Source organism: Anastrepha ludens, chromosome 3 (assembly GCF_028408465.1).
Source record: "Anastrepha ludens isolate Willacy chromosome 3, idAnaLude1.1, whole genome shotgun sequence".
Lineage (NCBI taxonomy): Eukaryota > Metazoa > Arthropoda > Insecta > Diptera > Tephritidae > Anastrepha > Anastrepha ludens.
The window spans coordinates 118,654,044-118,668,463 of NC_071499.1; the positions used below are offsets into that span (position 1 = coordinate 118,654,044).

The 14,420-nt window shown below is 28.4% G+C and overlaps 1 protein-coding gene across 1 annotated transcript; it reads right to left on the minus strand.

Annotated features, from left to right (window-relative positions):
• Nucleotides 1–2,072: 2,072 nt before the first annotated feature.
• LOC128858888 (circadian clock-controlled protein daywake-like) lies at nt 2,073–9,434 on the minus strand. The gene is made up of 4 exons (XM_054095444.1): nt 9,256–9,434; nt 6,513–6,747; nt 6,084–6,332; nt 2,073–2,362 (listed from the first exon to the last, which is right to left on the minus strand). Exons 1-4 carry the CDS (start codon nt 9,350–9,352, stop codon nt 2,161–2,163), a joined length of 783 nt encoding a protein of 260 aa, XP_053951419.1. The 5' UTR covers nt 9,353–9,434; the 3' UTR covers nt 2,073–2,160.
• Nucleotides 9,435–14,420: the final 4,986 nt, after the last annotated feature.

The following is a 14,420-nucleotide window of genomic DNA, read 5'->3' on the forward strand; positions in this document are numbered from 1 at the left end:
GACGGAAAGTACTCTTCATCATCAGGTTTATTGTTATCAGTTTGATCATCATCAGCAATGAGTTGAACTTCCTTCAGTTCATGACTTGCAGTTGAGTCAATCATATCGTCCAAGACTAAGGGGTTCTTAACAGTTGCAACATCAGCTTCATGACTTCCTTCAGTTCATGACTTGCAGTTGAGTCAATCATATCGTCCAAGACTAAGGGGTTCTTAACAGTTGCAACATCAGCATACTTTATGTGCTTTCGAGTTTTATAATGATGACCGTTTACGTCCGTTTTACAAAAATAACAATCATCTGGTTTATGATAAGGCTGATGATGCCACATCATCGGAGAATATAGAGAAATTCGACTTTTCTGGCAACGTTTTGATTTATATCTCTTGAATTTCAATGAAACAAACAATACAACTTTGACGTTTTAATAAGGTTAAATTATAATAACAAACTTCTTTTGTTAATCAATGTACAGTGTGAACTTTGGTACACTTGGGCGCTTTTCCATATTTCTATTGAAAAAAACGTGTGCTATAATATGTCAGATATTTTCGTAAGTTCTAACCAGTTCTGTTCTAACCACCATGTATGTATGATCAAAACACGTCCTCATTCCCATTTAGCGTAAGTTATACCTACATACCAAATTAGTAAAAAAACAAAAAAGAATCTTAAAACTCACACAACTCCATTAATTTTAATTCAATTACAGTCAAATATAGCTCATTCGACGCAAAATTAAATTTACTATTACAGTAGTGTACTAAAAAAAATCCTCAATATCGGATAATATCGGAAAAATTATGTCAAAGTTGAAAAAATAGAGAAAAAATAAAAGAAATTCCAAATACTTCCGTCTACAGTCTCGTCAGTTGTTATTTCAGAAACATTGTCACCACACTGTCAAAAAGGTTTATTTTTGTTCTTTCGAAGTAAAAAAACGAATTTGAAATCGGATGGAAAATGGCGAAGTTAGGAGTGATTCTTCACATCAACCTACTGAAAAACGATTTTATGGCCATAAAATGAGATTTTGGGGGTGTATTGGAAATTTCTCCTATACCATTTTGTTTAGTTTTTCTATAGCCATAAGTTGTGCTAGGTCTCCATAAAAGTATATTTAATTTTTTTTTTGTCACACAGTGAAATCAATCGCACAAGAGAAATTTTATTAATGGATAATCTTGTGTCTGATCGAAGTTTGTTTGCAAAAATAATAATATGGCGGCCTCAGGAAATAGTTTTCAGATTTTCGATAAAGAAACCGATAATTGTTTAAAAAAATCGAATTTTATGAATGAAAAAAAAAATCCTTCGATCAGGCACGACATTTTTATGTTCTTCAAAAGTAGTATAAATTTTATTGAAATCTACTAAGCGGTTTTTAAGTTACAGTGATCACCAGTTCCAAAAACCTAGTTTTGAGAAAAACGCATTTAAAGTTTTGCTATCGATTTATGAGCGCCCGAGCGTCTTTTGTTATTTGTTGAATAACTCACACAATATTTGTATGATATTATACTTTAAGAAAATGCAAAAAAAAATCAATTTTTTTAAAAGTCTGACTTCGCCTATCCCCTGAAGAGACAAAATTTCAAGACCATTTTTAGAAACAAACAACTTTTTTTTCTATTAGCAACATGAGAAGCATTCTCAGGTGGAAACACTTATTTTAGCTAAGTTTTATAATCCCATACCTTATCACTTTCAGAACTTTATGAACCAGAATTTTTAATAAGTCGACTTAAATAAATTCAATGCAAATTAAGCTCGAAATGCTCCAATTGATCGAGCTTTTCGTGATTTTAATGAGATCTCTAATTTTAACTGGCTAGATTTCTCAGCTTCCAAGAAGGAGTTTTCTGTACTATTCAACTCTATTTTTTAGTTAGTTATTCATTATCCTTTTTTTATTCCTTTTAGTTTTTAACTATCCTTGAGTTTTATTAGTCAGCCTAAAATTATATTTGTTTGACTTCTTCAAATAAATAAATATAATTTCTTTCCTGCACAGCCCATACTCGCAGTGGTACTGCTTCCAAACAAAGCCACTCCTATAATAAAAGTACTTAAGTTTGTTTAACAACTTTTAATTTGAAAAAAATCTTCTTTGAAATATTCTACTACTTATTTATTCAACATTCACTGTAATTATCTAATTTACTCCGGTAAAAAGTAGTCCTCATAGGGTATATCCTTGAAGAATTTTGACATCAGCACTTTAAGTTTATTGGCCACAGCCTCGTTGATTCTTGGAGTAAGCTCATCGCTGAGTACACGCCAATTCTCGTTCATTACTTTCAGTATGCTCTCAGAGAGCGCTTTGTCGCCATTAAACAGATTAGTCATGTCGGTGGTGGCTCTAGAAGAGAAGATGGAGAATGTAAAGGGGTTTCAAAATTCAGAGGCAAATGCGTTTGTGATACATGAAAGGGATGGAGGTTATAGAAGCAACTATAGGCAGAAGCATAATGGAAAGAATAATGAGGTGGCGCCTATCGTGGTACCGTTACTTTGCTCTCAGCGAATTTGACAATGAGTTACATGGTTTTAGCACCAGTATGGTCAGATTACCATTTTCGTAATTTGATTTAGCTTCTTCTTTTTTTGTTATTTAGTCTCGGAGCTTTAGTTCTTTCTTCATGACATTTTTCTAGCCTGTTCTAATTAAAACTAAAGTTTGTAATTTTGTAAAATATGCACTTTTTAAATATTATGTAGTTCAATAATTCACTCAGTTTTATTTAGCTTTACTTTTTTTAACATCTGATCGCATTGCCCGCAATTGCAGTTGTTGTTAGCGTTCTTCTGCTTTCAGCAGTCAAATCTCTCTCTCGCTACTTCAGTGTTGCCTAGGTTTGGATATAAAAGGCACTAAAATTCCCATTTAAAGAAAATAAATACCAATTTTTTATTGAATTACTTAAAAATCTTTGCATGCGTGACAAATTGTCTTTAAATGTTAGTTTTTTTTTAATAAATGCGCTATGGTTATGTACAATTAACTTATAAGTTTTTTGTTAAGAGCAACTCTTTTGTTAAGAGAATTACTTATTTGCTATATTTCAGGTTATGTAACAAGATAAGGTACTCTTCTTGTAAAAATGTCGTTATGGTTTCTTCAGTATTTTCTGGTATTCTGTTTCTTATTTTTACTATGAATACACTTCGTGATATCCTATGTCCCACTAAGGATTGAGGATCGAAAGAAACGATTACACCTCTATGGTTTTAATTCGCATTCAGTAAATTCAAACGTTTTTTAAATGTCTAAAAAGGTTTTTAATGTTAAGAAGAGTTGAGAGGAGAACATTTAATATTCTTGCATTAACTTAAAAGGAGCAAAAAATTAAATTTCCACTTTCAAAATATCAAACTTTATATGAATCAACAGTGCATTAGCACTAAAATCTTCTCTGAGTGACCTTTTTTCACATTCTTTTGTTCAATAATACAGTATTTGTTTAACTTACAGTTTCGATAACTTTAAATTAAAAACAAAAGGAAACAAACACCAAACCTACAAATTTTTGCATTTTGGGTATAAAAAAGCACTAAATTTATTGTGAAGAGATCTCTGATGAGCGCAATCTTGTTTCTATCATTCTTGAGCAGAAGAAAGCAAGTGAAAGAGAGTGAGATGGAAAGAGATATATAGGGGAAAGAGCGAGGAAGGAAGAGAGAGAGGAGGAGAGTGAGAGTGAGAAAGCGGGAGAGCAAGTTTAACATATTTAACATACGCTGATCATACTTGCTGGCAAAATGAGAGAAAATCTATTTAAGAAAAAAAATATTGTATGAAAAGATAAAAAAAAAATAAAATTTTTTGCAAAAATAAATTTTTGAAGAGAGTTCAGATTTTTAACTTTTACTAATAACATGCACGTTTTTTTATAAGAAAGGGAAAAAAGTATTAAGGCGACACATATAATTCGGAAAATGAAGAAATAAATTAGAACAGCAAGTTCACATTTTTTTAAAAAGTTCAGAAATATTTAATATGTATTCTCTTTACAAGAAATCCCTTTTTTTGCATGGAATAAAAAATAAAAAATTCTTAATTAAATTTTCCGTCATTAAAGTAGCAAACAAAAAACAATAAAATATTAAAACGGCAAACAAAATTCTGAAAACAAAGAAAAAAATTTAAAATCCAAATATAAGTATTTAAAGAAAATTCGAAAATTTAAAATTTTACCAAAAACATGCAATTTTTTTACCAATAAGAGTTTTTTGCATATAATTTTAAAGAAAAAATTTCTCATTAAATCCTCCTACATTTCGGAATCGATACAAAAAAAAACACAAAAATTCTGAAAATGTAATTAAAAAATATTATTGGTAAATGTAAGCATACACTTTTGAATAAAGTTTAAAAAATTTTAGCTTCTTAAAAAATGAGTATGAATTTTTTAAAAGAAACACAATTTATCCCAATTTCGGAAACAAGTCGCAAGCAAATCAAATAGTAAAACGGCACAAGAAATTCTAAAAATTAACTTAAAAGCGCAAAAAATTTAGTTTTTGAAGAAAGACCAGAAATTCGCATCTCTTTTTTTATTTTGAAAACAAAAAAAAACAATTTTTTTACATAAAAAACTTTTTTACAAAAAACAACTTTTACAAAAAGCATTTTTTTTCATAACAATTGTTTTTCCAAATGAACTACTAAAACGCATGAAAAATCATTGATATCATTAATAAGTACAATAATATTTTGGTTCATAAAATAATTCACTTTCTGTAACGACCCGGTTCTATATTGGGCCATGGACTGTCATTGCACAAGAAATTGAAAAAATTATTGTAAATTAAATAACAAAAAACTTCAATTTTTGAAGAAAGTTCAGAAATTCGCAATTCTTATTTTTTTACGAGAAGTTATTTTTTACATAAACAACTTTTTTACAAAAACAATTTTTTTAAAAAATTGTTTCTTTTAGAAATTTTGTTTTAAAAAAATTTTTTTTTTTACATCTTTGTAAGCAAACAAAAAACAAATAAACTACTAAAACGCGAAAGAAAAAATGAAACTTTAATGTTTAACCTTTTTTAAGAAGACGTATTCCTTTCATTAATAACAAACATTTTCGTTCATAAAAAATTCACTCTCTGAAATTACGTCGTTTTATTTTGGGCCATGGACTGTCATTGCACAAGAAATTTTGAGAATTACATTAAAGAACAAAAAATTTCAGTTTTTGAAGAAATTCGCAACTCTTATTAAAACCAAGCTTTTTTTTAGAAGAAAATGTTTATAAAAAAATGTTTATAAAAAAAATGTTTATAAAAAAAAATTTGTATATTATAAAAAAAGAATTTATAAAAACAAGAAATTTTATAAAAAAAATTTATAAAAATATTTTTTTGTATATTTTTGATTTTCTTCCAAATAAATGAAATACTAAAACGAAAATCCAAATATGATTACAAGGAACAAAAAACAAACAAAGAAGAGGTGTTCCTATCATTAATTTCATTAAAAAAAAAAAAAAAATATTTCTTCAAAATTCAAGGTTTTTGTTTTCTGTGTAAAAATCATTCATTTCACACAAAAAAAATCGCTGTGTGCCAAAATAATATTTTTTATTTATTATACCCCCGACAACTTCTGTTATAGCCGTACGTCCTGATTTTTATTATTATGCCATTGCAATTATTTGCATTTAATAGGAAATAAATAACGTGAATAACACCAACAATTTCCATTTTCATAAAAAAAAAAAATTTATAAAAAAGTGTTTCCTCAGTTACGAGTATTTCACTTCATTGATTAAAATTATCAAAAATATTAGAAGTAAAAAAGTTTGAAGATGAAACTTTTCGAAAAAAAAATTATAAATTTTTGTGGGATTTTCAATTTAATACTCCAGCTGAAAAATATCCCACAAATACGCTGCACTAATTATTGGATAAATTTAAAAATACAAGTAAATACTTTGTATGTATAAAATAAATAAAAAAATGTGTGTCCTAATAGTCCTAATTGAATAAATAATGAATGAAATAATAAATTTGAACTAATTATTTATATGAATTTTAATATTTAATTGCCCTCTACTGTCAACTTTACTTCAACTCACTTGTCCACTTGTGTTTCGATTTTTATATTATCGATGATCAAAAATTGTTTTCCATCGCGTTGCTCGGCATGAAGTGTGGTGGTGAAGCGAGACTTCACATTGTCCAGTGTCAATGTCAATTCACCCTCGCCTTTAATGGGCAAAACGAGTATCTTTCCATCGACTTTATATTTGGATTTAATAGTTAAGCGTGGATTGATATTTTGCGTTACAATTTTCATCGGCTTGCTGAGGTCCTTGGTGAAGCCTCTGTGGAGGGCGTTGTGCGAATTGCAAAAAAAGTCGTAGCAAAAAAAAGAAATAAAATAGAAAAGAAAAATAAATAAAAAAAATTAACAGAACAAAATTAATACCACTTTGGAGGAAAAATTGCTTGATATTTCTACCAATTTAATTTTTTTCTTAAACATTCCCCAATTTAGCACTCACTTTATCACGGTTATCTTAGGTTTTGTGTAGTTGTGGAACTCCACATCTGTCATCACTAAGTCCACTTTTAATGCGCTATTCTTATCGCCCAACATTTCGATCTTCTCCACCACCAGCGGCTCTATACTGGGTATATCCAATTCGGGTATGCCAGTGGCAGCTCTATTCAATAACTTTTGCCCCTGCTCGATCATGCATTTTTCATCGCCAAAGTGACATTTCGTTATGGGAGCAGCTGGGAGAAGCGGAAAAAAAAGAAAAAAGAGGAGTTAAAGAAATGTCTCTGCAAACGAGTAAAATGAATAAGAAAACTGTTACGATAATAATACTACCGGCGGCAATTCTAAATTAGACCTCACAGATACCCAACATTTGTAAAGAAACATCGATGAAGTCATAAGGGCTTATCAACTTTACTGGGTTGAAGAGTAAAGTGTAACTTTGGAATTAGGATATTATAGAAACACTGCCTTAAAGCAATAAGATAAAATAAGTTGAAGCTTGCAGAAATATACTATGGAGCAGCATCTTTGCCATTGTCCAAGAATTTTTTTTGTTTCCGACTTAGCTGCCTTGATTCGGAGTTCTTTGCCTCATTAACAGGTCTCTACATCACAAACAAGATCCTTGACTAAGACAAAGGCATCCCTTGGTAATACTAAGGACCAGCTTTTGTAAGTATGAAAACAGTGTTAATCAGCCGTTAAAGTCCCGTGGTTTTGTCGATCGCAGTTATTAGATTTCGTATCAGGATCTGCAAAAATGTGAGACTATATCGAGCGCGGCTCTAGCCGAAACTTAGTAAAAATTGAATTTAAAAAATAATTAGATGGTCTTAGCGTTCATAAGCTGAAGTTATTGACAAAATATTAAGACCTATAGTTATTCTTGATTTGCTTTGAGCTGCTAAAGTATGCTTAACCCTTCAAAGTGGCCTTGACCGATACCCACGATGAAGGCAAATTTCCCACGACAGTTGATTTTACGTTACTGCAATGTCCCGGATTTATATCCGGCGGATGACTGTCACTCCAGCTACATTCCAACAACAACAAAGACCACGTTCCTACAACAGGCGATTCTACGTTTCCGTAATGAACCGATTTCCCCTTGTATGTAAAGGGAAGGTTTATGCTGCTACAGCAACAACAACAATAACAACAACGAAAACAAAGACGAATAAAATAGCACCAAGATCAAATAGTATCCTATTCTCCTCCATGCTACGGGTAGTCAAAATACCGAAAGACTCATCAGGGTACAGGATTATTTGCCAACTAAATGGGTTCCACGAAGTGGCAGATGAAGAATATCAAAATGAGCTACAAAAAGGTCCAAAAATATTCGGAGCAGGTTGAGACATCTCGGCCACTTGCAGCTAGAAGAAAAGCATATACTCTCAGCCCAACCTAACGTCATCCTAAGTTTAATAAGAGAACTTGGTCCGGATGAGCTACTGCGATGGGTAGAGGGTAGAATTCAAAATTTCTTCAGTGCTAGAAAGACGAGAGACAATTACATCCTACACATAAGTTGACCTGTAAACTAAAAGTTAGTCCTAGAGAGTACAGATTTTGTTTTGTTTGGCGGGGGAGGTAGGCTACTAAAACAGTTCCTCTACTTGGGAAACTCTCTTCCAGAACTATTGTAATTTCGGCATTACTTTAGGAGAGCCCAGCACGGCGTCTGTGACATGGACAAGTTCTATTCGCCCACGTCTGGCTCCATCATGTTTGTAACCAGCTTCATGCTGTAGACTTGTCTACTTATGTTTCCATAAAAATACGTCTTGGCTGAAGAGCCAATATGAAGAGACCGAACATACACCGTCACTCATAGCTTAGCAGAAAATTCATTGAAAGAAGAGCCTCATTTACTTATAACAGAGGAACGTTTTAATGTACTGCTTCACAGAAACATTTTTCGAATTGCATTTCGGCGAAAATCTTTCTGTTAGGAGACTTTGAGTTCCTTGAGTTGCTTGACACAAGATAGAAGAGGACCTTGCTACACAGTTTTAAAGATAAATTTTCCATATTTTCTCTGCGTTAACTACAAATCCAACAAATCATTAAACGATCATACTTTTAGTTCTTCACCTGATAATAGAAAATAAAGCGAAGACGAAAAACTCACAACGTGACCTATAACATAGTAGAAATTTTCCGAATTTTTGTTTTGGGTCAGAATTCTCATTGTAATTTAGCTCTCCTTCTAGGGATTCCTGAGGGGCTTAATGGAGACTTTTCTTCTCTGAATGACGATTTCGAAGTGTTGAAGGATCGATAAGCATTTGATGAGTACCAAATCATCTTTGCAAGCCTTTTCTGTCGCTCAATACAACTACAAAGGAAAATCGTAACTTTTTCGTGGATTATTTCTCCAAAAGTGGGATTATTAGAAACGGAAGCCGAAACAATTCGTAGAAAGGGATATATTTTTTACTGGTGTTTGACTCACGGAAGGCCTGTGACACAAAATACACATTCCCATTGTACTTTATTTACTATTGAAGCCATCCCCACCAAAGCCCATATTTCGACTACCAAAAGTCTGCAGAAAGTGGAATGATAATCAAAAGGTCTGCTATTCCTTTTGATTGACGGTGAAACTTTTAGAAATGAATTTTCAACAGCTTTTAAATAATTTAACTCTTTGTTACATCACTTTATTTTTTATTAAGTTCGAACGCTGACGTAAGTTAAGGCGCAAAAGATCTTAGCACAATATCCGTTTCACTTACGAAAATCGACCGCAAGCACTTGCCACTGGCTAGAGAGCGCTAAAAAAGTTAGCAGAGCTAATTTGTGGCTTGAATCGAAGAAAAAAATCGAACGCATTTTTTCACTCTAAATCACTAAACACCGCTAGTTATAGTACACTCACGAACGTTATACCGACAACTGGCGAGCTGGGCTTGGCGAAATTCAATTTATAAGTCTATAAAATGAACTTTGAGTTCTCGAGAATGGTTGTAAAATTACTTGCATAAATAAAACTTAAAAAAAGCAAGAATAACAACAAGTACGAGTATATAAGTACAAAATGCAGTGAAGTAATTATTTTGAGATTCTAGTATCCAATTGAAATGTGAATTAATACATAAAATACGGAAGTTTAAGTACTTTTTTGTTTTGTTCTGAAAGAGAGTAAACTTGCGAGAAGTGAAACCATTTAATTGCCTAATTTATATTCAAATGATTGCAGTTGCAATGCTTTAAAACCATATCTGATTATTTTTCATTTAAGTTGTCGTAAATCAGTAAGGGAGTGCTACGCCAGGGTAGATTTCGAATATGTTGAGGTTGTTTATATACACTGAAGAGCAAAAGTGGAACAATAAATTAAACAATTCTTTTCGCAGAAGTATATTGTTTTTATTAACTACCTTTTTTCAAATTTAATTTTATATTTCGGTTTTTTAATATATTTCTTGTCATAAATTCACATGAGAAGAGTAAAGTATACAGATGAAAATAAAAGAATCGCTTGAATATGGAATTAACTGGATTGTTCCAGTTTTGCACTGGATGAAAACTTCTAGATACTCCACAAGTTTTAGTATTTTGTCCACAACCCTCTCGATTTTTTTAGGTCCTGGAGTCGACGAGGCATGCTTTCATACAAGTTATGTATATAGTCTGTTGGAATCGCGAACCACTCCTCCTGTATCCGCTCCCAAAGCTCTTGCATGCCTTTGGGAGGGTTTGCCTAATTTGCCAACTGCCGCTTCAAAAAACTCCACAAGCTTTCAATTGGATTCATGTCTGGACTTTGCGGCGGCCACTCCAATGTCTGAAAAGCTTGGGATCTCAACCAATTTTGCACAACTTTTGACGATTGTTTTGGATCATTGTCCTGTTGAAAAATAACACGCTTCTCTTGCATACGTAACATATCGACAGCAACCGGCAAATTCGTTTGCAAAATTCTTAAGTATTGGTCCTTGTTCATTTTTCCGTCGATTTTCACAATGGGACCAACTCCAAAGGGAGTAATGCATCCCCAAACCATCAAACAACCACCTCCAAATTTAATCGTTGGATTAACTTGGTGTGCTTGAAGTGGTCCATTGGAGTTTGTCTAATACCAGGACCTCCCGTCAGACTGGAAACGGTTAATTTTAGTCTCATCGGACCAAATTACCTTAAAAAAAAAGATGAGAAATTAGAAAGCTCCTATAAATTAAAATAATTTGTCCGTACTCTTTTCCAGTCATCAACTGTCCAATGCTCTTGACGTCTTAAAAAGGCTTTTCTAGAATCAAAACATATCTGTATATCTCAAACTCAATTTTATTGTTCCACTTTTGCTCTTCAGTGTCTTTAATTTTTTTTAATAAAACGGCACATTACTTACTTAATTTTAATACATAATTACGGATTAATAACTACACTTATATGCCCATTTATTTGTTGGATAGATGATGCAATGCTCACCTCAAGCAGCGTTTTAATAATGAATTACAGGCATCTATAGTAAAAAGGGACCCAGTATTTATATAACTATATATTATAAATAGAGTAACTAAGTGGCAAATCAATGAAAAAATTGGATCTAAATCTGACGATATTTAGTTGACAATACTCGAGGATGATCAAGCTGTTCTAAGATGAAAAATTAGTTACTAAAACCACAGATCAATACGAAGCATCAGGAATCATTAGTGAAAGTAGGGAGAATATAGATTAAAAATGAAGAAATAAAGATTGAGGATTAAAGATTAAAAATTCAATATTTAAGATTAAATATTAAAGACTAAAGACTCAAAGTTCAAGATTCAAAATTCAAGATTGATGATTAAAGATTAACAGGCAAAGATTCAAGACTAAAGGTTAAGGATTAAAGATTAACGAATAAAGATTGAAGAATAAAGATTAAGATTAAAGATTAAAAACTAAAGATTAAAGTTTAAAGTTTTAAAAATTAAAGATTAAATATTAAAGATTAAAAATTGAAGACGAAAGATTAAAGATTTAAGAGTAAAGATTAAAGTTTAAAGATTAAAGATTAAAAAATAAATATTAAAGATGAAAGAGTGAAGATTAAAGATTAAAGATTAATGATAAAAGATTAAAGAATCAAAATTAGAGATGCAAGGTGAAAGATTAAGATCAAAGACTAAAGACTAAAACTTAAAGATTAATAATTAAAGATTAAAGATTAAATATAGAAGATTAAATTTTTAAAATTAATGATTAAGAACTAAATATTATTGGTTAAATATTAAAGCTAACATTTTAAATATTCAAAATTAAAGATGAAAGATCAAAGTACAAAGATTAAAAATTAAAGAACAAATATAAAGATTCAAGATTCAATATTAAAATTAAGTCTTAAAGATTAAAAGTTAAAAATTTAGGATTAAATATTAATTCAAGAGATTTATAATTAAAGGTTAAACACTAAATATTAAATATTAAAAATAAAAGATTAGAGATTAAATATTAAAGATTAAAAAAAAATGCAGGATTAATGGTTAAAGATTTAAAAAGTAAAATATTAAAAATTGAAAATTAAAAATTAAATATTAAAGATGAGAGATTAAAATTATGTATTAAAGATTAATGATTAAAGATGTAAAGATTAAAAATTTAATATTAAAGATTAAAAATTGAATATTAAAGACTAGATACTAGAGACTAGGGATTAAAGATTAAATATAGAAGATTAAATTTTTAAAATTAATGATTAAGAACTAAATATTATTGATTAAATATTAAAGCTAACATTTTAAATATTCAAAATTAAAGATGAAGGATCAAAGTACAAAGATTAAAAATTAAAGAACAAATATAAAGATTCAAGATTCAATATTAAAATTAAGTCTTAAAGATTAAAAGTTAAAAATTAAGGATTAAAGATTAATTCAAGAGATTTATAATTAAAGGTTAAACACTAAATATTAAATATTAAAAATAAAAGATTAGAGATTAAATATTAAAGATTAAAAAAAAATGCAGGATTAATGGTTAAAGATTTAAAAAGTAAAATATTAAAAATTGAAAATTAAAAATTAAATATTAAAGATGAGAGATTAAAATTATGTAATAAAGATTAATGATTAAAGATGTAAAGATTAAAAATTTAATATTAAAGATTAAAAATTGAATATTAAAGACTAGATACTAGAGACTAGGGATTAAAGATTAAATATAGAAGATTAAATTTTTAAAATTAATGATTAAGAACTAAATATTATTGATTAAATATTAAAGCTAACATTTTAAATATTCAAAATTAAAGATGAAGGATCAAAGTACAAAGATTAAAAATTAAAGAACAAATATAAAGATTCAAGATTCAATATTAAAATTAAGTCTTAAAGATTAAAAGTTAAAAATTAAGGATTAAAGATTAATTCAAGAGATTTATAATTAAAGGTTAAACACTAAATATTAAATATTAAAAATAAAAGATTAGAGATTAAATATTAAAGATTAAAAAAAAATGCAGGATTAATGGTTAAAGATTTAAAAAGTAAAATATTAAAAATTGAAAATTAAAAATTAAATATTAAAGATGAGAGATTAAAATTATGTAATAAAGATTAATGATTAAAGATGTAAAGATTAAAAATTTAATATTAAAGATTAAAAATTAAATATTAAAGACTAGAGACTAGAGACTAGGGATTAAAGATTAAGCATGAAGATTAAAGATTAAATATAGAAGATTAAATTTTTAAAATTAATGATTAAGAACTAAATATTATTGATTAAATATTAAAGCTAACATTTCAAATATTCAAAATTAAAGATGAAGGATCAAAGTACAAAGATTAAAAATTAAAGAACAAATATAAAGATTCAAGATTCAATATTAAAATTAAGTCTTAAAGATTAAAAGTTAAAAATTAAGGATTAAAGATTAATTCAAGAGATTTACAATTAAAGGTTAAACACTAAATATTAAATATTAAAAATAAAAGATTAGAGATTAAATATTAAAGATTAAAAAAAAAAACCGGATTAATGGTTAAAGATTTAAAAAGTAAAATATTAAAAATTGAAAATTAAAAATTAAATATTAAAGATGAGAGATTAAAATTATGTAATAAAGATTAATGATTAAAGATGTAAAGATTAAAAATTTAATATTAAAGATTAAAAATTGAATATTAAAGGCTAGATACTAGAGACTAGGGATTAAAGATTAAGCATGAAGATTAAAGATTAAATATAGAAGATTAAATTTTTAAAATTAATGATTAAGAACTAAATATTATTGATTAAATATTAAAGCTAACATTTTAAATATTCAAAATTAAAGATGAAGGATCAAAGTACAAAGATTAAAAATTAAAGAACAAATATAAAGATTCAAGATTCAATATTAAAATTAAGTCTTAAAGATTAAAAGTTAAAAATTAAGGATTAAAGATTAATTCAAGAGATTTATAATTAAAGGTTAAACACTAAATATTAAATATTAAAAATAAAAGATTAGAGATTAAATATTAAAGATTAAAAAAAAATGCAGGATTAATGGTTAAAGATTTAAAAAGTAAAATATTAAAAATTGAAAATTAAAAATTAAATATTAAAGATGAGAGATTAAAATTATGTAATAAAGATTAATGATTAAAGATGTAAAGATTAAAAATTTAATATTAAAGATTAAAAATTGAATATTAAAGACTAGAGACTAGAGACTAGGGATTAAAGATTAAGCATGAAGATTAAAGATTAAATATAGAAGATTAAATTTTTAAAATTAATGATTAAGAACTAAATATTATTGATTAAATATTAAAGCTAACATTTCAAATATTCAAAATTAAAGATGAAGGATCAAAGTACAAAGATTAAAAATTAAAGAACAAATATAAAGATTCAAGATTCAATATTAAAATTAAGTCTTAAAGATTAAAAGTTAAAAATTAAGGATTAAAGATTAATTCAAGAG